General features: G+C 41.7%; 1 protein-coding gene across 4 annotated transcripts in view; it reads left to right on the forward strand.

Annotated features, from left to right (window-relative positions):
* Positions 1-25247, forward strand: part of SCAI (suppressor of cancer cell invasion) — a 111735-nt gene that overhangs the window by 34423 nt on the left and 52065 nt on the right. For 3 of the 4 annotated variants that reach the window (XR_003996729.1, XM_030535267.1, XM_030535269.1), the window contains exons 3-4: positions 17107-17208; positions 19056-19187. Coding sequence is in view for 3 of the 4 variants with exons in the window: in XM_030535267.1 (XP_030391127.1) it covers positions 17107-17208; positions 19056-19187 (234 nt within the window). In the remaining variant the exon portion in view is untranslated. The remainder of the gene's footprint in view (positions 1-17106; positions 17209-19055; positions 19188-25247) is intronic. The other variant, XM_030535268.1, reaches the window with a different exon arrangement.

The raw sequence follows: 25247 nt of genomic DNA on the forward strand, positions 1-25247 counted from the left end.
CTCACCCACATGATTCCATCTAACACTAATAAAGGATAAAAAGGGAAGGAAAAAAGTAGCCCCCGCCATCTTTCCACTGATCTCCTGGAGCTGGCAGTAGCGAACAGGGATTATTTGCATGCACTTCAGGTGCAGATAGTGTGTTAGGTGCTGGGTGTACCTGTGCTAAATGGTGGAGGCAATCGTTGGGCCTGCTTGGCAGAGGTGTGTTTGTGATGTGAGGACATGTAGATTACTTTGAGGGGTCTGACAGAGCTGTGATTATCTTATGAGGGAGTCTATGATTTGTGCACTTAGATGTGTGTGAGCAAAGGGAAGAGCTGCAGATGTACCTTCAGGATCCAGTAGGCATAATTTCAATCCAGAATTGTGTAGGTTATATCAATAGGGGGGAGAGACAACTCAATGTGGGGAGCATTGGCCTGCTAAACCCAGGGTTGTGAGTTCAATCCTTGAAGGGGTCATTTAAGGATCTGGGGCAAAAATCTATCTGGGGATTGGTCCTGCTTTGAGCAGTGGGTTGGACTAGATGACCTTCTGAGGTCCCTTCCAACCCTGATAGTCTATAGGGCTTTTATTATAAAGATTATTAGTCAGCAGTGAGGTGGAATCTGAGAGGATTATAATGCTTTAATTATGGTTAAAAGAAAGTGAAGGTGGAGGTGTCCTGTGAGTAAGTGTAAGGCAGTTGTAAAAGGCTGTGAAGTGGTTCTTAAATTGTACATGTGGTATTCTTTCTGGGGACTTGGATAAGTATATGAATGTATGCTATGATATGGGACCTCTTGAATCTTACTCACTGGCCCTTGATGCTGTATGTGTCTATTGAGGAATTGCTTGAAGAGGGTAGAGGGAAGGTGGCATGGATAACCTCTGCCTCAATTTTACCCTTACATAGTCTTTAGATGGAATCCCATGGATGAGAGTAGATGGATTGTAAAAGGAGGTGAAGAGCATATACATTTTAGAAACTGTAGGACTGGCAAAGTAAAGGTAGATGTGTTAATGGGACGTATCATGGCATTCCAGAAAGAGGGCAGTGTTAAGGTAGCAGGGCAATACAAGGCTTGCCTATCTACAGGAAATAAGAACACGTTAAATATAACAGGGACAACTTTTAGCAAGCAATGTGAGTTATTAAATCTTTATTGTTCAGGTGTACTAAGGTTCAGACTAGAAACATTAATGGCAGGGTATTCACTGGGGATAATGGCATCAGAAGATTCCCTCAAACTAGCTAGGCAAGCATAAAGTGGCAGCATCTTTTCTTTATTGGTGCAATTGAATCCCCCAAAGACTTAGTGGGTAAGTAAAGACTAACTTGGGTAAAAACTGACTGACTGAGACCAATTTGGCCTGAATCACAGCAATAGTTTGATCTCTATCTCTGCGCCAAAAAACCCCCACAAAAACCATACTTAGCATCTTTTTGGAAAATGGTTATTTTTGAGGGCTTATCTACTGGAACCCGTAGCTCAAGTAACCCAAAATTTGGATCACTAACCTTATCTTGCACCCTCCTGAGGCACACCAAATTTCAAAGAAATCTGACCGAGCATGTCAATGTTAGAAGACTTAAAGGGTTGACCTTTAAACAGAAATCTGATGCAACCTTAACTAGACTGGCAATAATGTTCACTTGCACACATCTCTGACACAGATATGGTACATACTATACAAGCAAAAGATGCATATAGTGAACAATATTTTGCAAATTTGTGGACAAGAGACTTGTTGAGAGAGCTTGGTTTTAACTATGCCTAGAAAGGCTATGCTTGTTTGGAAGGTGCACTGGCAGTCGGATTAGATTTTAAAAAACAAAACCAAAAAAACCTGGTTTACACAAATGTGGGACTTCTCTTCCTTTATGGGCCATACAACAGGATAATATGACAATGATTTGGCATTTATTACAGCTCTGGCTCTCATTTTGGGTCTTAAGCCTCTCTCACAGTGCTATGGGTGAAAATCCACTTTGTGTGCATGGCTTAATTGGGAGGTAGGTACATAAGAGCCTCATTTTGAAGAAGCTGAGCACCTCCTGTGTGGTGTTTATGGGATATCGGTGTGTTCAGAAATCAGGCCCAAGTAGAGAACGTAGTGTGGAATAAGGATTACTACAGGAAACAGAGCAAGGTGAATACAGAGCTCAAACTTTGACTACTTGTGTGTGCTGTAGTATGTTGAATCAACTGTCCACAGGAGAGGGAATGAGTTACCAGCAGCAATACTTAAGTCATGCTCCTTACAAAGAGAATTTAGTGATGTTGCAGTGTCACAGTCCTTAACGGGACAGTGTCCATTTTCATGGACACATGCTGACCAACTTTTATTTTATTTTATTTTGGTTTAGTTTGCACAATTTGTAATTGGTATACTAGAGGTGGTACCTGGCCAAGGAACAGGTATATTGAGAACACTTGGACTATCATGACATCATACGCGTCATTAAAATCCAAGATCTTCTTGAAGTTCGAAGGAAAATCGCCCTTAGAATGGAATAGCACATCTCTTTTCTAAAATTCTTAGAACTTTTAATTTGATAGATTTATTCCATGTAGGCAACAGGAGAATTCTAGGAGAGAAATGACTTTTGGTCACTATGGTCCGTATCTATGACCTTGAAATGAGAGGCTCTGAATCCAATTCCTTAACACCTAGGACTGGTCTGTGATCTGTGAGACATACTGAGAAAGAAGGAGGGCAGCTAGGGACTTGGGGAGGAATTATTTTTAATCATGGTACTATATACCCTTTTGATTTGTCAGAACCTTAACAGAAATGGAGTGTTTTCAGAGCACGCAACAATAATCCAATAATAATCAGTTGAATGCAAGACTGACAGGTAGGTCAGTAACTGCAAGGTGAAGTGAATTCAGCTGTGGGTCCTACAGTTGTTCAGAAAGGTGCAGGTGATCTACAGACAGTTATAGTAATAGATAACAGCCGGCCCTTGTTCTTCAGTAAGTAGAAAATCTGTCTTGTATCTGATAGCCTTTCTCATTTCCTAATTCCAGACAGAAACTGTCAAGTTATTTCTTTGCACTTTCCTTGGAAAAGGATGCACAGATTTACATCAAACCCATTGCTTCATCTTTACCTATATGGTCAATAGGACACTTCCAGTAGCTCCCTAATATATGAATATTATACTGGAAATGGGGTCCTTTACATAATTAGCTGATGCTTCATTAAAATCTTTAAAAACAGCTTTGTTTAAACTAGGGCTGTTAAACAATTAATCACACACGATTACAAAAATGAATTGTGATGAATAAATCGCACTGTTGAACAATAATAGAATACCAGTTATTTAAATATTTTGGATTTTTTTTACATTTTCAGATATATTGATTTCAATTACAACACAGAATACAAAGTGTACAGTGCTCACTTTGTATTCATTTTTTATTACAAGTATTTGCCTTGTTAAAAAAAAAAGGTATTTTTCAGTTCACCTAATACAAGTACTGTAGTGAATCTTTGTCATGAAAGTTGAACTTAGAAAAGGGTGTCATCAGGAGGAGGGAGAAAACTTGTTCACCTTAGCCTCCAATGATAGAACAAGAAGCAATGGGCTTAAACTGCAGCAAGGGAGATTTAGGTTGGACATTAGGAAAAAGTTCCTAACTGTCAGGGTAGTTAAACACTGGAATAGATTGCCTAGGGAAGTTGTGGAATCTCCATCTCTGGAGATATTTAAGAGTAGGTTAGATAAATGTCTATCAGGGATGGTCTAGACAGTATTTGGTCCTGCCATGAGGGCAGGGGACTGGACTCGATGACCTCTCGAGGTCCCTTCCAGTCCTAGAGTCTATGAGTCTATAAATGTAGAATTAAGTTAAAAAAAAACAAAAAACAAGAAACCTCTGCATTCAAAAATAAAACAACGTAAAATTTTAGTGCTTGCAAGTCCATTCAGTCCTCCTCCTTGTTCAGCCGGTCACTCAGACAAACAAGTTTGTTTATATTTGCAGGAGATAGTGCCGCCCACTTCTTGTTTACAGTGTCACCTGCGCTAAAGATTTATGTCCCTCCATGCTTCATCCACCATTCCAGGGGACATGCGTCCCTCCTGGTGATGGGTTCTGCTCAATAACAATCCAAAGCAGTGCGGACCGAAGCATATTAATTTTCATCATCTGAGTCAGATGCCACCCGCAGAAGGTTGATTTTCTTTTTTGGTGTAACGAACCAAGGGTGAGAGAATTTACGAATTAGGGAAAAAATTTGGTCCCACAATTTAACAAAAGCTGAGGGAGAGGCTTGCTCAATTAAAATGTCTAAACAAAATTGAGAATCGATACCTAAAACAACTTGCTTGTTGGCAGAGTGGGCATTAGCAACATGTTGGGCAGCTAAAAGAACGCCTTGCACTTCCCATTCTTGTGCGGAGCAGGAGGGGGGCAGCAACTGCACATTAAAGTGATTACATCTGGAACAAAGAACTCCTGCCCTAGGGGATGGTGAGGTGCCCCCGTCAGACACAACCCAGGGATCATATTTTACTTCAATGCATAACGGTTGGTGAAGGGGGGGGGCTGGGGGCTAAGATGTTATCGCTGGGAGTTAGGGTCCATGCCTGCCAAGCTACCTCAACCTGGAAACATAGAAGCTGCCAGGTGTGAGTAGTGCCATGAAACTCGGGTGGAGGGGTACTTGTAAGCCATGGGATTAAATGAACACATGGTCCAGACAGGGTACCTGGGATAGGGAGTTGGGACCAGTGACGCGCACTGGACGTAGTCAGTAGCATTTTTCCCACTAGACCATCGTTGTACTGGGGTCCAGACAGGCGATGGGCCCAATTGTAAATAGCATTACCATGTTGCAGTACAGTGAACCCTACATGGTGTTTTGTAATAAAAAGATTAATGTTGAGGGGTTCTTGGGAATTAAAACGGGCGAGGTGGGGGTTAGAGGGGAACCAGCCAGCTAGTTTCTCTAAGCTTTGTTGTGCTGATGTGTTCCATACTTCTGGGAGCGTTTAGAAGAGAGAGAGCTTTGTAGGATTTCTAGGTTAAAAATTAGCTGTGCCGGGATATATTGGCGGTGATAATTAAGGAGACCTAATAGCTGCTGAAGCTCTCGTTTATTTTGTGGAGGGGCTTCTGTCCAAGGGTCTAATACACTGGCTGGGGCTTGGGTGTGAGTGGTGGGAGTGAATTGGAGTCCCAAGAATGAGAATTGCTGGCTGGTCTGCAGGTGGCTCTTTGTTTTGTTAATTTGCCACCCATCTGCTTCTAATGCATCAATTATCATTTGGGTGGTACTTTGAACTGCTTGGGGATTGGGCCCACAAATGACAATGTCATCTACATAGGTTAGCACATACACATCCTGTAGGGGTTTTACCTTTTGTAATGTGATATTGAGATGGGACGATGCAAGTGCAGGAGAATTACAGAACCCTGTGGGCAAACTTTCCATTTATATTGGACGCCCTTAAAAGCAAAGTTTAAGATTCCTTGTGTGTCCTGGAGTGGGATTTGGTAAAACATATCTTTTAAATCAAGAGTACATGCCCACTGATTACTTGCATCGTTTAGTTGCCGCTGTATTTCGGCAATGGTGGCAGAGCTGGAAAATGCGATAGGCTTTACACGGCTGTTAGCTTGTCTGTAATCAATGACAAGGCGATATTTAGAGGGATCACCGGGCTTGGGAATACCCCAACCCGCGGACAGAAAGGTGGATGCAGTGACCCTTTCTATTTTTTTTTCTTCTAGAAGCTGAGTGAGCAAAGCTTCAATAAGGGGAAGCCCTTCGAATTTTGTGGGAATAGGGGAAAATTTCCATGGCTGGGAGTTAACTACTTCGGGGGAATAGGGGGAATGATCGCCTACGGTTATAGGGAGGGCTTGCAGAATTTGATCATGCAGTTTAAATTTTTTAATATCTGAGACACCTAGCAGATTTTTTGATCCCAACAAGGCTTTTATTTTTCTTAGGTATTTTCCGTGGGCAATTTTAACCCAGACCACGGGTTTTTCTTGTACTGCATTGAGACCTTGAACAAACATAAAGGAGCCAGTAGGACAGTGGGGAACGCTGGGCTCAATAACGCTAACTTGAGCTCCAGTGTCTAATAAAAAGGAAGTGGGGGTGTCACCGTTAACTAACAGGGTGGCGTATGGACGTTCATCGGTGGGATCTTTAATTTGGGCTGGGCAGCATTCAGCCCCTATTCGTTTTTTGTCCTAACATAGTCCTCCCAATTTTTCCAGCCTAGCTGTTCGGCTACATTTTGTTGCTCTTGGTTTGACATTTTACGCAGGGCTTCTTTGGGGATCCCTTTGTTAAGAAGGAAGCCAAATAGTGCCCGCTCAGTTTTAGTTCGCTCAGGATATTTTTGGGGATTAAACTGACTTTTTGGAGGGTTTTTTGGTGGTGAATCAGCTGGGAGAACAACAGGCAGGGGTGGCAGTAACAACTTAATTTTACTAACCACTTCAAATAACGTTAAGATGGGTCTGCGAACGGCCGCATGCAAGTGCAGCATGGCACCGGTGTCAGCTCCAGGGGCAGCTTCTAATGCCAAATTAACCGCCTCTGCTGAGACAGGAATTTGGGTGGGATCAGTAACGTGTATAAAGGGTGTGGCCACCAATTGCTGTTGAACAGTTAAATTAAGTGGATTTTGTATTGGATCCCACAGGGCTATGGAAGCTCCTGCAATTGCCCATATTAGATCGTGTGGAGTAACTAAGGTTCCCGGAGGGATATATAATCCTTTAAAACTGCCTTTCATTGCTAAAATGGCAGCTGCCGGGGTGGTAAGTGGCCAAATGCGATTATTTAATAAAGCGTGACCCGGGAAGCCTCGTGCCCAATTGGCCGTTTTGGCTAAGGTGCCGGCCTCCTCGCGGTCCACCAATTCTGCTCCGTGTTCTAAGGCTAGCCGCCCGACCCAAACCATGGGTGCCTCGTCAGCTTTTCGTTGCGTTTCCTTTAAAAACTCTTTAAGTTCAGCTTTAGTACGTGTTCGCAGTTCAGTAACCTGCGTGGTGTTGCCTGTTTGTGCATCTATTTTAGTTTTAGTTATTGCAATAGGCAAGGCTTCTGCTATGGTTTCAGATTCTGCAAATTCTGGGGCTGTTGGCAGAGCTGGATACAGAGGAGTTTTAGGAGCTTCATATGGGGGTGGCAAAATTTTCCGAGAGGGACATGGGGGGGGTAGTGATGGGCTCTACCTTTTCTGTCTTCTTCTCATTATTACCTTTAGGAGAGCCTGGGGCTGCCTGTTTAGCTGCAAACATTGTGCCTCCATGGAGGACAGAACACAGATCGAGGGCCTTGCATATCATGCTAAACAGGACGGTGGAAACATCCTCAGATTTATATTCATCGGGTCGCAATTTTTTGGTTTTCTTAATCAAATTTAATTCTTTTATCATTTGGCATAATAATTTATGTGCCGGATCAGCAGGTATTACCCGAGGTGGGGGAATTAATTTGGAAACAGTGCCTCCAGATTTTCTAACAATGCGGCTACATTCTCTCCCAAGTTGAGAGGGATCTGCAGCACCGAGGTTTTCCACAGTCTCCGTGCACTGAGGCTGCAGGGAACAATCAGCTGGCTGACTCCTAAAGCTCGGGTGGCACCGAAGGAGGCATCCCATATCTGCCAGGGTTAATGGTACAGTATAACCTTTTAGAGTTTTGCCCAAGCCAAGAGAACAGATCCATTCTATTTTTGGATTAGTCGAATTTTGGCTAGTAAGAAGGTGAAACTGCAAATGTTGGAACTGTTCAGTTTCATTATCTGCACGATCTGCAGTGTGCCATGGGCATGGCCCAACCTCTGTGCATCCTGTTCGTGATGCCATGTAGATTGCCACGTACTTTTAGGGGCGAAAGAAAAATGCAGAGCTGTTATTTACCAGGCTGCACGTGGCAATAGACTGTATAGGTAAGGGATGCAAGGAGGGTATGGGTCACGATGCAAACTGCAGGCACGCACACAACTAAAATTAATTAATTAAAAGTTTTATTGGGGATAGTTACAAGGGGTAGGGGAGCAGCGTATGATTAGCTAATAGGTTTAATGGAACTTAAAACATACAATGGCTAAAGTATTTACTATCAAACAATATTTGTAAACAAAGATGCAGTAAACAATATTTATAAACACAGATGCAGCATTTAGTAATAACCAATACTTATGAATACAAACCAACTCATAACGACCGGCAAACGTAGAAACTCTGCTTAAAACTCGTGAGCTGAGAGAGGCTTCGAGGTGATCAGGCTCGGTTACGGGTGTGCACAAGGTACACAGGATTCGTTTTTCTTTCTCCTCTTCTGCCTGCACATGGCAGACCAGCCTAAAATACCCACTATGACATCATAGAAGTGTCATAGGGGACGGGGCCCAAAAACTGTGTGTATTCGTTTCTGATTAGTACAAGCAAAGTTTGCACCAAGTAGGGGAGCAGGTGCCTGAAAGTTTGGCTTCGCCCCCAAAAGGTGAGGAAATGCATATAGTTCAGAATACCTTTAACACTGACTGACAAAGGAAGAGGCCAGGGCAATACTAGTATGGGCAAGTCTTTTAGGAGGCAGACAGGAACTTATCTTAACAGGTGGTTTGGGTTCTGTAGTTGCGGCATCTGAATGTTGCTATTTTAAGACTTCTGAAAGCATGCTTCACATCTTGCCCCTCTCAGATTTTGGAAGGCACTTCAGATTCTTAAACCTTGGGTCAAGTGCTGTATCTATCTTTAGAAATCTCACATTGGTATCTTTTGCGTTTTGTCAGACCTGCAGTGAAAGTGTTGTTTAAAATGAACAACATGTGTTGGGTCATCATCCGAGACTGCTATAGCATGAAATATATGGCAGAATGCAGGTAAAAGGGAGCAGGGGATGTACGATCCTTCCCCAAGGAGTTCAGTCACAAATTTAATTAAGGCATTTATTTTTTTTAATGAGCATCATCAGCATGAAAGCGTGTCCTCTGGAATGGTGCCTGAAGCATGAAGGGAAATATGAATGTTCAGCATATCTGGCACCTAAATACCTTGCAATGCCAGCTACGTAAGTGCCATGCAAATGCCTGTTCTCACTTTCTGGTGACACTGTAAATAAGATATCGCCTGTAAATGTAAACAGATTTGTTTATGTTGGTGATTGGCTGAACAAGAAGTAGGACTGAATGGACTTGTAGGCTCTGAAGTTTTATACTGTTTTGGTTTTGAGTGCAGTTATGTAACAAACAAACAAAAATCTACATTTGTAAGTTGCGCTTTCATGGTAAAGAGATTGCACCATGATACTTGTTAGGTGAATTGAAAAATACTGTTTTTGTTCATTATTTTTACAGTGCAAATATTTGTAATAAAAATATATATACTTTGATTTCAGTTACATCACGGAATACTATAATTATAAAAAATGAATGTAGAAAAAGTCTGAAATATTTAATAAATTTTAATTGATATTCTATTGTTTAACAGTGTGATTAAAACTGCGATTCATTATGATAAAATTTTTATCACAATTAATTTTTTTGAGTTAATTGCGTGAGTTAACTGCAATTAATTGACAGTCCTAGTTTAAACACTAGCATGCCACTAGATCTTGTTTTCTTACATATTATTGCTAGGGAAACTTATTTTTTTGCATTAAACCGGGTCTTTTCTTTAGCTCCTTGCTCTGATGTCTGAATAGTTCAACGGCAGCTAAATGTGGTGTGTCTGAGATAGCGTTAGACCCCCTGGGATGCTCGGCATTGTGTTTATGGACATGGTGTGTGCTACTTTGCTCTTGCTTCTGTGTTGATTGACAACTGAACTGGAGGAATTGGCCTGGCAGATGAATTAAAGGGGAGCAGGCTGCCCCATCCCATTAGGGAGACTGTGTTGACAGGATGCTCTATAATAGGGGTTCTCAAACTGGGGGTCGAGACCCCTTAGGGGGTCACAAGGTTAATATGCGGGGAGTCACGAGCTGTCAACCTCCACCCCAAAGTCCCTCTTTGCCTACAGCATTTAAAATAGTGTTAAACTAAAAACATGTTTTTATATATTTATAAAGGGGGGTTGCACTCAGAGGCTTTCCATGTGAAAGGGGTCACCAGTACAGAAGTTTGAGAGCCACTGCTCTATAAGGTATCAGCTGAACTATGAATGTCATTGACAAGTAAGAAGTATCAAAAATGGGGCTGCAGCTGTACTTAAATGAATGCATAGCAAATTGCCTCAAACTGACTTAGAAAAATTAGTCTTGCTTTATTTACCCAGACCTTCAATTGCATTATTGTTAAATGAGGAGGGGATTAAACAGATGAAACCTTCCAAACAAAAGATCCTGTTTTCATGAAAGTATTCCTAGTAATTAAAATAGGTGCTGAGAATTACATAGTCTTTTTCAACAGAACATTTGTTTCCCATAAAGCATTGGAGGCTCTTTCAAGCTTTTTGGAAGGTCCTTTGATGTCCTGAAACTGGGGAGACTATTGGCCATGTTTTTGTTTCTGCTTGTTTGGGATCCTGATACTTTTCTCCCAGTGGACTCGTTATGAATGATTTGGTTTTATTTTTTGGACTCATTCCCAGGTGTGGGTGGTGGTGAAAATAATGAACCAGGGCCCTCACAATTCTTTATTTTGTTGACCTGTTGTGTTTTTAATTGCTTCTGATTTTGACAGATTTGTGACTCCTAGTGGAAAATGTCATCTTTATGGAGACTAGAAATAACAATGAATATTTCTTACAGGATTCTGTAAGTATTTGCTTCCTCATTTGAAGAATGAGGTTTACAGATTGTTCAGACTAGAGATGGTTTGAGAAATTAACCCAAACACAGGGATGTAATTGTGCATATTTTTATGATTTCATTTAATCTATATAGATTTCAGCTGAACTATTTTTATATCCTAATAAATTAGCCTGAGGTGGGGATCTTAGGAAATTCACTTTCTGTATATTAATAGAATACTTTTGTCACAAAGTGCTTTACAAACATTAACAAAGTTGGCAAGTTGCACCTTTACAGAGCAGGAAAGCACACATGAAGTCCGTGGTGTAGCCATGTGTTGAACCTGGATCTTTCAATGCCTGTGTCTTCTGTAGAGGACTTCCTCTGAAAACTTTGTACAGCTTTACCATTAAGTATCTAGTTCAATATACACTGAATTGAAAAGAGATTTGCTAGGGTTTTGTAAAATATGTTCAAAGAGAGTCCAGTCCTTTCTTTTCCTTTTCCTTTTCTTTTCTTTTTTTTTAATGTGTGCATGCATGTGATAAAACAGTATGAGATAAATAGGAGCCAAGTGGAAGATATTTTGAATGCTTAGGGGATGTTTTCTTGGCAGGAAATGTTGTATTGAGACCCTTTTGTGTGTGCATGGTTTTTAACAGTTTTTTTTACTTTTCTGTTAAAATCATGCACAACCTAAAAGTTAATATAGAGCTGAAAAGTTGTGCTATGAGAGGTTTTAAACACAGTCTGGCAACCATTTGTGTGTTGTGTTTTGGTCTGAGGGAGGAGTGTGTATGTGTAAATAGAAAATAACTCCACCAACCACTGGATGCAGAGGAGCTTTATTGTCACACTATTTAAATGATCTAAGCTCCCAAATGGCTGCCTTTGTCTCATTTTCTTTCTTGTATTCCTCTCTATTGTTTTGAGACTTTTTCTTTGTCCTGTTCAGTAGTAATTTCAAGTGCTATACCTGTGAAGTTTTTTTCCCTTCGTTTCTGTCCTAATTTGTCTTCACCCTCATGTCCTCCTTGCTAGTCAGTACATAATTACAGCCTTCAGTGAGATACTGAGAATGGAGCCCCAAGTTCCCACTGTTGGCTATCCTGGTCATTTAACTTCTCTTGGGGGAGGGGAGGCATGAAAATAAGAGAGAAGATTGTGTTTATGGAAACATTCAGTTCTGCTCTGACATTTGAAACCCAATAGTAACTGGCTTATATTTTCTTTTTGCTAATTTCATGGAATTTATAATAGCTGACTCTCTTGGGCATTCCACTGTGGCAGAGGGAATAGCCTCTCTGCTGCTAGTCATAACAGTTTGAATGTTTAGAAGTTAATTTTTCTGTAAAATACTTCCTTTATCCATCTGTGCATTTTTCCACCCTTTTTTCTGAGCTCCTTGTTTTCCTGCTCTGTAGTGATGAATCACAGTAGCACTCTTCATCTTCCCCCATTTTACTACACTTGTCTTTCTCTGTGTGCTCATTCACAATGACTTTTTTCTCACATTTCTGCAAGAAAATTCTGACTCTGCTTCTTTCTGTCCATATCTGTTTTTTCTACCAGTGGCTGGGTTTTTGTTGGGTTGTTAACACATTAATTCTTGCAATTGGTTGGCTTCTCTTCTAAACCCTTCTCCGTACATCCCAGTCTTTCCACCAAAGTCACTTATGGCAGTGTTTCCCTCCTCTTTACATTCTAATGTACTCCCTTATCTCCCCACTACTGGGCTGGGGATAGGTTTTGTGCTAGTGGATCTCCATTGAAGTTCCGAAGAAATGCTTACAAACAGTATAATTCAGTAAACCTTTCCCACTGAGCTCAAATTTGCTGCAGCTAAACCCATTAGAGATGATTGAAACCAACAGTCCATCATAATATTAAAAAAACTATTGATTCGGCATTACCAAAACCCAGGCTGTCTTTGATTGCCCCCTGGGTGAGCAGTGGGAACCGCTAGCTGGTATTCTCACTCAAATAGAGTTTGAGAGTGGTCCATGTTAATGTAACAGGAGTAATAAAGTATGAATTTGGGAATACAAACTTCAGAGTTACAACAGGGAAGTTCATCTTCTGCTAAAACACAAATGCTTTAACATTGTCTCTGCACTTTTGCTAAAAGACAAACATTCTGTTTCCATTTATTCAATTGCTGGATACTTCAGGTCAGGGGTAGACAAACCTTCTGAGCCACATACAGTAATTTTTCAGATGTTCAAGAGCTTCAAGACATGCACAACCTGCCCTGCGGGACAGTGCCTACCAGGGCGTGGAGTTTCTGCCCTGCAGGGCAGCATCTGCTGGGACACAGGGCTTCTGCCCCGACATCCCTCCCATCCGCATATTGCTAAAGCCTTTAGTCCCACGAGCCTGCTGCAGGGCAGATGCCCTGAACTCCCTCCCCCTCCCTGTGTAGCCTGGTAGGCGGAGAAGGGTGGGAAAGCGTGGAGGGGCTCTGTGAGCTGCACTTGAACTGTAAAGGGGCGCTGTGTGGCTCAGGAGCCGGGCTTTGGCCATGCCTGCTGTAGCTGCTTCTAATATTCTTTCTCCTCTAAATTACCACTTCATGAAAATTGCGAATTGCATCTTGGATCTGCCAGATAAATTGGTGTTAATGGGAAGCGAAGACCCCATCATCAAAATAAAGTCATTAAAAGATGGAAGAATTAAGTTCCAGAAAATGGAAAATAGATGCCCCCTTTCTGAAGGCTGTGGGGTCATGGGCATTTTAGTGCTTTGATTTATTTACCTGTACCTGATGAGCTCCTGGTTACTTGTCATTTATCACTGTATTCTATAAATCTAAGTATAAATCATGTAGCCTGAAAGAATCCATCAAGATATATTAGTATGTATCTGGTGTGGCAGAATACTTTTTATGTTCAGAGTGACCACAGTCCCATATGCAAGTATAAAAAGCATTTGATAGATTCTGGGCAATGTAATCTACAGGTATGTTTAAGATCAGAAGGGAGAGGATTTAATAGTGCGTGGATTTTCAGCATTGAGTTAGCTTGGAGTGGTACAATTTTACAGAGCGTATTGAAAATTCTGTTCATTTTGTGAGGACTTTTAAGGTGTCCAATAGAGAACCTAGAAAACTAAAGGGCATCACAGAATGTCATTTAATCCCCCCCATATGAAATTTAAGACCCTTTGGTTTTAATTACACATTTAAATGTTGTTTTCCAGTATTGACCCGGCTGCTTGTTGCTGTTGGTGGTTATATTTTTCAGCTTCTTTTTCTTAATTGAGCCTTACCTCTGCAATTGATTTACATGGGTGCTACAATCTCAGTCCTCTATCTGCTTCAGCCCTTCATCCTCCTTTGCAGCTGTTGTAACTTTACACAACAGTTTCACCTACATTGTGCAGTTATCCTCTGTCGGCTCTGCTGTTAGGCACTTCTTGGATCACACTTTGTCTGGAACCTCACCCTTGACCATTCTGCCATGGGTGACCCTAAGGGAGTACATGAGCCCAGGCAGCATCTCTGGGTCACTGAGACATGCAAGCCTTTCCTCCACTACAAGGTGGTGATCCATGAGTGGGGATCAGAAGAGAGCAAACTAGCCAGTGAAACTTCACCCCCTCAACCTCAATGGCTGTGCGAGAGAAAGATTTTAGGAAAGTTGTACTCATTCTCCTGCCTGAGCTGAGACCTTGTGTCTGGTGCAGTCTTGACATGGTGGCCCAAGCTCAAATGATCTCTTATCAGTGTCTGTTTTTATGCAGTTACTGGGTTTTGTAAAGGTTTGGGAGTTAGTCCTAACGGGTGTAATGTGGATTTGTTTGAGGTGAGGGTAGGGTACCAAACTCCAAAGTCAACGAAGAATGAAACAGGCTGCAGAGTGGTTGGGTGTAGGTTAAATTATATTCGTGGACTTCACTTCTCAGGAAGCAAGATTACAAATGGAAATCTTCCTCTGACTATTCTGCTGAAGTGTTGCACAACACTTCACGACTTTAAAAAGAGAGTGGCTCGGAAGGGAACAGTAGCATTTATTTGGCCACAGAATAATCTGTTATCTCTTTTTGCCTGTCCCAATACCTTCCCCCCTTTTAAATATTTTGAATAGTGTTGCAAATATGGTTCCTGCTGCATGAGTGATTGTTTACTGGATATAATTGTTATTGCCCAAATCCAGGTCATTATCCAAATATTGGTTTTGGTTTAATAGAACAAACCTGCCCAAAGGCAGACCTTTCTGAGTTTGATCCTGCACTCAGGGTCTGTTCAATGGACTGTGGGGTGGCATGGGCTAAGCCTTTTTCAGTTCCTTTAGCTCTATGTAAACTGTGTCCTCTTACACTGTATTTTAGCCCACATATTAATTTTGCACATTTGGATTGTTGACAGAGCTACAGAATGCTTTGCAGAGCTACCCAGCGTGTTCCTTCTTTGATCTCAGACTTGGGAAGGGTTGTTCCATAAAATACAGTATCTGTTCACTGCAGCTGACTTTTTAACATCACTCATTTGTTTTTAAGTTTGTTTTTTAAAGTATGTTTTTTTTGTCCTGAGTTAACAGCATTGGAGGCTGAAGGCAGCTCTTCAGAACTGGTACAGTCTCAACCCCTGCTGTGGAGACACTATCCCTGTGAATGAGAGAGGTGGTCATTTGCATATCCATTAGGTACTTGGCCTCTCTGCTGAGACTGGCGATGAGCAGTAGGGTGGCTAACTGTAGTAATGTGTACTTGTGCTTTGTCCAGGCTTTTCTGTGAAGTGCATTGAGACTAGAAAATCATTTGGCATCGGCCGGCAAGTGGGTATGGCTGACTTGGTTGGTAATCTGTATTTAAAATGGGCCTATCCACAGGTCTGGGTGTCCATATGAAGTGCATTGCTGAAAGTTATACAGCAACCCTGACTGGAACAGTGACAGGCCAGGCAGCATTACCTGCTGTGCCTGGGGAAAGAGGGCGCTTATTAGGGCTGATAAGGGAACTCTGCCTTTCTGAATATCTTTATGAAATACTTTAGGAATCATCCCCAAACTTCCAGTTCTACTGAGAGCATTTAGGACAGTCTGCAGAATTTTATAAGGATGGGGGGAAGCATGCAGAGCATCCAAGGTTTGGCAGCTCTGGAGTAGGCCTGTGGAGTTTCATATGTAAAATTTACAGAGCAGAAAAGACTGTCCTGAGGCTTCACTGCTGCTATCTAAATGTGACCTTTAATAACTAAAGAATGACTCTGGATGTCAGTTTAGTATACATTGCACATGAATTATACAAGACAGCACAAAATATCAGTATTGAGGGATTGGGCTTTCTAAGACCTTTTAATGATGTAAAAGACTCCCCCCCATCCCATTAATTTAAAGCTAAGCTGTTTTCCTGTGTCGTCTCTGTCCTGAAAAGCAATGCCCTGAAACCACTCAAACTTTATAATCATCCCTCCTCCTAGACAAAGCTTAGGCTGTTGGTTGGGCTCGAGAGCATCAGTGTCAGGCTTGGCTGCAGCATACATAAGTTCTTGAAGCTGCAAGTAGGTGGTAAATTGAATGTCACTGTGCAGTGGCCCAGGGGTAATGACGCTTCAGGTCCCTGCACAGCAGCAGAACGTGCTCCTCTTCCTTCTTGCACTTTTTTACATCAACAAAATCTGTGATCAAGGCAGATAGATTGTGCTGGCTTCACAGCTTCTTTCTGTGACTGTAAAATGTAAAAGTCTTCCTCCATTGAGCACAAAAATATATGGTTTTAAATATAATTAAAACATGAGTTCCTGCTATCTAATCCCTCTCCTCCTAGCATGTGTGCGCATACATGCACAATCTCTCCCAGGATGTGATATAGCATCAGTAGACTAGACAGAGCAAATGGGCAGTGAAATAGATTCCACAAGGGGACAAGATCCAGACATCATTGCAAAGATTTGGGAGCAGGATAGAGTGTAGCTGTCCCAAATGTATCTTCATGACTTACGGGTCTTTCCTGGACTGACTCTCTGATAAATTCTCTCCCCTCAGCCCTAACAAGCTGTTATGATTCAGAGATTATTATATTATCTCGTACAGGAAGGATTTTGGTCTCTTGGGGCCTTTCTGTGCTGACAGTTTTGTAGTTTGTCATTTTTCAAACTCCTGTCTTAGAGAGTGAAAGTTAAAAACACACTGTTGCTCAGAGGGGGTCTAATTGCAAATGTTAAATACAGGGATAGCTGTTGTGCTTGCCTAATTGAGGGCTCCTGATGTTGCACCCATGGAGCTGAACCAGTGTTCGTAGCCATTTGGATATCTTGTAGTATCCCTATAGACATTAAAAATTTAAGAATTTTGAGGCAGCAAAAAATCAACTGTATACATCACTGAGTTAAACATACTGTACTGACTGTATTACTCTGATTTATATGTAATTCAAACCTTACATTTAAAAAAACATTATCTGAAGCTGTTGTAGAGTATCCTGTCTGCCACAGTGGAGCACTGCAGAATCCAGGGGCCTTGCCGCCGGTTTTAGGTCAAGCTTGCTGCGGAGCACAGAGGATCTGGGGTATAGTCCCTCTTCCTGAAATACTTGACTTACCTTTCAGCTGCTTTGCACATCTGTTTCTAGCTCTCTTCTCACCATGTGTTTTTTGTTGGGTGAATTTCATATGGCGGTGCTTGGAATAGTTATTGTCTCATGTTTCATTGTGTGTAAAATGTTAAATATTTGATGCTGGAAGCTTCAAATGCAAACTGGTTCTTCATTGCACTCAGGTCCTGCTTTCTTAGTTCATACTGGCAACCACTGATACGTGATTGATATGTTTTGAGCTCTTGCATATTGTCTGGCATATCACAGGAGTAATTAATTGAAAATCAGTTGGACAGATGTTAACTTTCCTCTCTGAATCTCTTCAGCAATTGGTCTGTGCAAAGCAAACCACATTCTAGTGATAAAGCCACGTGTGTCGTCATGTCAGCATGTGAGAGAAGAAAGGTGAATGCATGCTATGCTGCCCCTTGCCAAACACAGGCAAACACAAAGTTCCTTGTTTGGTGGAACATGTTCACGTACATACCCTTAGAAGGTGAAGGAGGGAGTTTCCACTTTGGTTATACTTTCCTGTGACACCGTTTCATGCACTGCCAAGTACTAAGCAATGTCTGGTTGAGTTGAGGGTTTGGCATGATGTTTGATGGGAAAATAATTGCAGTTACTTTCCAGTGTCTGCATGTAATCTTCCCTTTTGCCACGCTCTCCTTGCAGGGCAGGCCCGCTACCTCTTGGCCCGAATTGAGCGTTGCAGATGGCTGTTCATATAGAGTCACTGCACAATGCTCCTGTGCAAATGGAATTTATTTCAAATCCCCTCCCTCCGCCCAAAATAAACCCTCATTAGTTTGCAAGATTCCATAAGGATGCCAAAAATACTAGGTCCTCTCTGTTTTCCTAATAATGGCATGATGTATTTACCTTACACAGCACAAAAGTTTCTAAAGAGCAAAGATGGGCCCCAGAGTGACTAGCTATTTAAAGTGCAGCATATCTTATTGCAGGTGTTAGAACCTGTAGCTCCCTGTTCACTGTTGGACGATCATAACAAGCTTTCTGTGGATTAATTTCAGACAGGTTTCCCAAAAAGATCACTGTGTCCTTATAATTTTGACACCTTTACTCAGTTTTAGGTCTAGCCACACTACAGATTCTTGCTAATGTTATAATTGTGTGAATGAACACAGTTATTGCACAACATAAAGTTGTGCACAGATGAATGGTAAAAAAAATCAATGTTTTGTGTCGGTATCCTTGTGGGGTTGCAGCCCTCAGGGCTGACAGAGGGTGAAAAAATGCAGAGGAACAGTCATCATTTTGGGCAGGTCTTCCTGGAGACACAGCTGATGTCCTCTATGCTGTCCTACGGTGATGAACAGGGAACTATAGATTCCAACAACTGTAAAAGGAAAGGCAATATGTGGCAACACATGTAGTAAACAGATTTAGGGCCTGGGCCTCTTCTCTCTCTAAACATTGCTGTGGGGCAACCACATCACTTTGCTAATAGACAAACCTAGAGAAAGTTGTCTTCAAAATCAGGTTTTGTTTACACATCTTTTTATTTGTGCTTTGTTGTTAATAGTCCTGTCAACAAGTTACTTTTATTTCATGGTTATTGTGCCATTTTCATTTGCTCTGTTAACTAGTGAGCCATGCTATAAATATCCCCATGCTTTGTTGGGGTTTTCTGATCCTGAGTTAATATTCCTGTTGTAACTTTTAGTGAGCCTCAAAGAAAGTAACCTGTGGGAGATTTGCATGTTTGATCTGTTTCGTTATCCCTGTAAAATCATCATGCTTAAACCTGTCTGCAGAGTTCCTAGTTGCATTCAGTCTATGTCTTTCCTTTTTTCTAGGACTGAATTTGCCCTAAAAGAAATCATGTCATCTGGAGGAGCTGAAGATGATATCCCTCAGGGAGAGAGGAAAACAGTCACCGACTTTTGTTACCTACTGGATAAATCTAAACAACTCTTCAATGGCTTAAGGTTAGTGGATTTATAGTGCTACACAAGTGAACAGAAAATTACCCCCTCTTTCTCCTTAGGGACAACATTGCAACCCAGATGCTGGTGCGTGAACAGTGCTGAAGTTTGTACAATATACAGTGTGTACAGCGTGTTTTAAAACAAAATAATTAAAATGTATATGTTGGGGTAGGGAAACGATCGTGCATACACACATGTATTATGGTTCTGCATACATTTTTGTTTCGAGATGCAGGAACTGAGACCAGTTCCTATATAAGGCCACTTTATCACTTTTATTGTTGTAAGAATTCTTTTCCAGATTCCTACAACAGTGTGCACTCTGGAGGGCTGCACAGCCACTTCCTGGGCTTCTGAGAAGGATTTACAGCTGTGGAAGGCCACTGCATGAAGTTGGGTCCATTCTTCTATATCTTTGTTTACACTGGGCATCTGGTAGTTGCAGACTAAAGGCTATAGTTGTTTTTCTTGTATTATGATAGGGCTTAGGACCTGCAACAAAGTATAAGGGCCCAACTGCACGAGGCACTGTGTAGACAAGTTGCAAAGAAGACAGTCCCTGTATTCACTTGTGAGCTGATGCAATTTGTACACAATTGTGAGCTGTTGCTAGTGTATCATAGCATAACTATACAGAGCAAATTACTGTGGTTGCATTGATGTGATGTTAATGTTACTGATGGAGGACTATAGGACTAAAGTGGGAATGTATTAACTCTCTCATCCAATAGCCTATTGTAAAGTAAGACAGCCTATACATTTATAGGTAAGACCACCTATAAACTTGCATCTGCAAATTCCTTTGCAGAAATGTGTGTGGCTATTTGGGTTTCTCGTGTGTTGCCAGGATGGAAATGACTGACAGTTTGTGGGATTCAGTTCTTTCCTGCTATAAAACAAGTGTCTTTGTGAGTGGGCTTCCTGAATTGACAGTTATAAAAGTGAACTGAGAAATACAGATGCTTTTGGGCTCCTCTCTCCAGTTCTGGTTCTTTATATGCAGGGACATTTATTTTTTTTTATAAAAGCAATGATTGGGCGGGGGCGCGAGGGTTGAGTAACTGCTTTCCTTACCTTTGAATTCATTGTGATTTTCCCCCCTCCCCCTCCGTTTGCTTAGATTGTAAGCTCCTTGAGGGAAGGGCTGTCATCTGCTCTCTGTTCTTGTACATTGCCAAATGCATTGTTGGGGCTCAACAAATGAAGACTAACTTGGCTAGTTCAGAAATGCACATTGTCTAAGAAGCTCCTAAGCTGCAGATCCAATTTGCATGTGCAGCACTTAGGGTTTTCTGTAGTGCCCATCTATTAAAGAATGGGTAAGTATGTCTTAAAACTTGCTGGTGTGGAAATTCCACATGCCTGATTGTTGACTGACCCCAGGGTTCAGAACACTTTTAAAGGTGCAGGCAAATTCTAGGAGTGTAGCCTGACTAAACAGACTCATAACAATTGTGCACTTTCACAGTATTTCTCTAAATAGATTTTTTTTTTTTTTGCATTAAATGTTGCAGATGTTAGCCACCCAGCGAGTCATAGCGTTAAAGATCAGAAGAGACTGCGAGAACATCTAGTCTGACCTCTTCTACGTCATAGGTCACTAACACCCTTCAACAACTGAAATTAGACCGAAGTATTACAGCTCATAGGAGCCTAACTATTTTGTACCACAGGTAGAGAACAGAAGAGACCGAGGAGCCGCAATGCCTGTGGCCCCTGCAGTGGGTTATACCCAATAGTCTGAGCAAGTGATCAACACCCATATGCATGCAGAGAGAGGTTAAAACACCCCAAGGTCACTGCCAATCTGCCTGCAGGGGAAAATTCTTTCCTGATTCAACATGGCAATCAGAGGTAGTGTGGCCTAAGGGCTTGAACGTAGAAGCAGAATCTTATCCTAGCTCTGCCATGGGATCCTAGTATGACCTTGGACGAGTCACATCACCTCTCTGTGCCTCAGAGTTCTCCCGCTATAAAAGGAGAGCAATAATATTTTTTTGCCTGCCTCCCAGGGGAGTTATGGTGGTGTATTAGGTAGTGGTTTTTGTGAAGTGCTCTTAAGAAGTGAAGCACTGAATGAGTGCTAAGTGTTTTATAGCTGCAGTATAAAGCTTAAATGGAATCCATGAAAAGCTAGTTACTCATCAGTTTTGTTCTTTCTTTCAGTCAGCTCAGGTAGAAGATGTGTACTGGAGGGTCCGTTGTGTGCTAGCAATGTATCTTATTAAATCTATTCAGTTTTCTCCCGATTGCCAAGGTGACTTTCCAAAGTCTCCTTTATATATAGTCTTCCCTCTGCATGTTGTTGGCTGCATCAGTGGCACTAACTGTCTTTTTTACTAAAGCCTTAACTGAGAAGACTTCTAGCTATGCAGTTGAGTAAAAGAGCCTGTCAGGATTAATGGCTCTGAATTCTGACCTGCCTTTTCATGTCTATTTGCAGTGTTTATTCAGTATAGTACGTGTTTTTTAAAAACAAACCTTCAGCCATTTTCCTTACAAGCGCAAACTACTCCTCCCTCCGCCCCCACTCCCAACCCTCTCCAACAGTAAACCTGGGGCAGTTAGGCAACTGTCTTTTACAAGATCACCTGCATACTGCCCTGGCACCATTCTAATGTAATAATGTAGCTGACAACCCTGTAGTAATGAGGTGGCATATGCACTGTACTGAAAACACTCTAACAAAGCAGCTCCATTCAGCTTGCTCCCAAGAAACTCTGGTATGCCCCAGTTCTGAAACATTAGCTAAAAACACTCTGAAGTTGAGCAGGTTGTCTTGCTAATGTGAGATTTGCACATCCTGTCTTTCTCAGAAAGAGCTTAGGGCTTGTCTACTTGGAAATTTAGCATGGAATTAAGTAGAGTGTGAATTTAAATCCATTACATTGCAAAAAAAAGCACTTATTGTGGAATGTGTGTCTGCATGGGGAATTAGTGCACAGTAATTATTCTGCTTTAAATTCACATGCTACCATATTCCACATTTCCTTTTTCATGTAGGAAGCCCTTATGTAGCAATCATCCAAATATCAGGAACATAGATTAATATCACAGGGATGTGAAAACCACACAGAGGAGCCTTCTTCTGAGATGGGTCAGCATCTCTTCTACCGATCTGGCCAGCCAAAGCTCCATTTTGACATATCTGATTAGAGCTGCTGACTGCTGTGCGACTTTTGCCAGGTGGTATCTATAACCCCGTGTTGGAGCAGTCTGCTGGCTAGTTCCATCTTCTCGACTGGCTACTGTTTGCCTGGCACATCAGCAATAAAACACTGTTAGCTCCAACTTACAAGCCAGAAACAAATGTGTTAATGCTTTGTCCTTCTGAGTCAGCATATATAAGTATTGAAGAGTGCTTAACAAATATCAGTGAACTAATCATCACAACACCTATGGGAGCTAAGTATTATCCTTGTTGGAGGGGGAAAGTGGCACAGGGAGGGTTAAGGGACTTGCTGAAGGCCACCCATTGTGTCTGGGGCAGAACCAGAAATAAAACCTAGAGTCCTTGACATCTTGTTCTGTGCAGTTACCACTAACCCAGCATTTCTTGGTCAGTGGGATGCAATGTGGGAAGTGGGTGCGGAGGAAGTAAAGTTACATGAGCAATGAAATCCTATAGGCCAGGCACTCCCTCTCCCATCTTGCTGCTGCCTCTGCTACCACCACCTTGGCTCTGTGCTTTCACTGTTTCCCAATCATATAACAATCTCTCTTTGCTCTTTTCTTCCCTCACACCACCCCTTGCTCTGCACTAGGGCTCAGAAATGCATTTGCAAGGAATTGTAGAGCCAGTTCTGCAACCACTGAAAGTATTCTTCTCCTGTACCTGAACAGGAAACAAGCACCCCTTCTACTCCAGCAGCCTCTGATACCCAAAGCAACAGCTCCCAATACTCCATCAACATCTTCCATAACTCTCAAGCTTCAGCACCCAAAAACTACCTGTTGCTTCTTTCTAGGGCCAAGATCCCACAATCAGACTCCAAAGGATTTTTGGATCCGGTGACTTGCAAGATGACCTGAGCCTTTTTTAGATTGTGGACACATGAGACTGTACTGCCTCTCTCCTTCTAAAGCAAGTCTTTCTTTGCTTTTTAAAACTTTTTTTTTTTGGGCTACTCTATTAGTATTGATCTCTTAAACCATTTTGATTAGTATATAAAGCAGTCTTCTCATTCTGTGTTCATAAAAGTGAGCGGGGTGCAGCTTTAAGGGTCAAGGCTGCAGAGTTTTTTTTTTTTTTTTTGTTTTTTTTTGTTAAAGGCAGTAATTGTAAACTGTGATTTAGGCAACATGAATTCAGGAATAATGTCTGTCTCTGGTAGTTGACAACATGCCTTTTGAGCTTGACATATTTCCAGAGTGAAAGCATGTTGCTAATTGACATCAATATCTCTTGGTTTAAGTGAAAGTTAGGCTGATTGCCTAGGCTGAAGTATGAAGAATTTGTGGCTTCTGCTTCTCTAGTGTGCACTAAAGTAACTGATGATAGGAGATCTGGGATGTATTTGAAGGTCCAGTTTTTTTATTGATTGCATTTACATAGACGTTGAAGTCAGGCATCTTCGTCTAAATGTCTTAACCGTTCAGTAGCTGAGGGAAGGGCATTGTGCAAGTCCATGAATGAATCAGGCAGCCATTGCCAACAGGTGCAGCCTGCAAGTTTATGATCAAAATCTAACTGGCCACAGTGGTAAAGAGAGAGTCAGAAAGTTCACACTAGTAGTCATTTGCAGCACATCTGTTAATTCTACATTGAAAACTATTGAGTTTTGCCTGCAGATGATGTGGGAGGTCAAAAGTGGGGGGGATTGGGCTTCAAATGTCTCACAAGATAAACAATGGCTATGTTTGAAACCTTGCCACATAGTACATTGTCTGGAGGTGACTTTGAGGTTCTTTAAATGAATTACTCAAAGGGGGTACCATGAGCTAAAACAGTAGATTGGTGGATTAGACACACTTTTTTAAACTGGTAGATGAGGCATGTCTTGCATCTTAAGGAGCAAGATTCTGCAAGGTGACTTGTCAACTCATGTCAGAAGGGGCAAGGTTGGACAGAACCAGCAGCGAGGCTGGGTTGGTCGATCTCATGGTACTAGTGATTATATGCATAGTTTCAGTTAGCTGATTGTCGACTATCTTTTGTGAGATGAGATGACTCACACAGGGAGCAATACTCTCCTACAGAGTATCTGTCTGACTGTGTGGGACCAGGATTTCAGTCACTTAGAAGAAATCCTGAATGTGGCAATGAGAGAGATGGCCCACTGTTGTCGAAGATGGAAACTTTTAAACCAAGTACCAAAAAGACAGCTTCCAGCTGTTTCTATGTAAACCACGAAAAACCAACATTCAGCTTGACATTTTTACTGAATGGCAGAGCTTGACCATGACCTAAAGCAGTGTATTTAGGTGTTACACTGAACCACACCTGGACATTCAAGAACACCTTACCAAGACCTTACTGAAAATAAAGAGCAGAAACAACCTGATCAGCATACTAGCTGTTTCAGTCTGAGAAGCCAATATGCAGACTCTAAGAAGGTCCAGTGAAACATTTGGTATAAGTCTTACTGAGGCAGTTTTGAGTGCCTACAGGAAGAGATGTTACATGAGCAGCATTGTTCAGGACAACTTGAGCAAATTTATGGGAGGTTGTTCTGCTGAGATCAGGCAGATTGCAAAGATGGGGGTCCCTTTCAGCAGTTGTTAAAACAAATTAACAAAGCAGCATTTGTGCCTTCTAAATCAGATTTAATGGGGTTATGCCTTGCATCTTTCTGAGCCTTCCCTCAACACATTAGCAATACACTTTAAGATCCCCAAATATGAAGCTAGCCAGGTGGAGTAAAGGGCTGGGTGCTGGATTGGAACTGCACTTCTATGCAAATTATCTGGGTTCAGAAGCTAACCCCACTTAGTTGTTGTTTGTTTCTTGGGCCAACGAAACTGAGAATCAGTGCTCTCAGCCCAACCCTGGGGGAAGGCTCCTTGTGCCACTTAACAGGGACCCCTTTATCCGAATAAATAGCTTCAGAGTGAATCTCA

Source organism: Gopherus evgoodei, chromosome 16 (assembly GCF_007399415.2).
Source record: "Gopherus evgoodei ecotype Sinaloan lineage chromosome 16, rGopEvg1_v1.p, whole genome shotgun sequence".
Lineage (NCBI taxonomy): Eukaryota > Metazoa > Chordata > Testudines > Testudinidae > Gopherus > Gopherus evgoodei.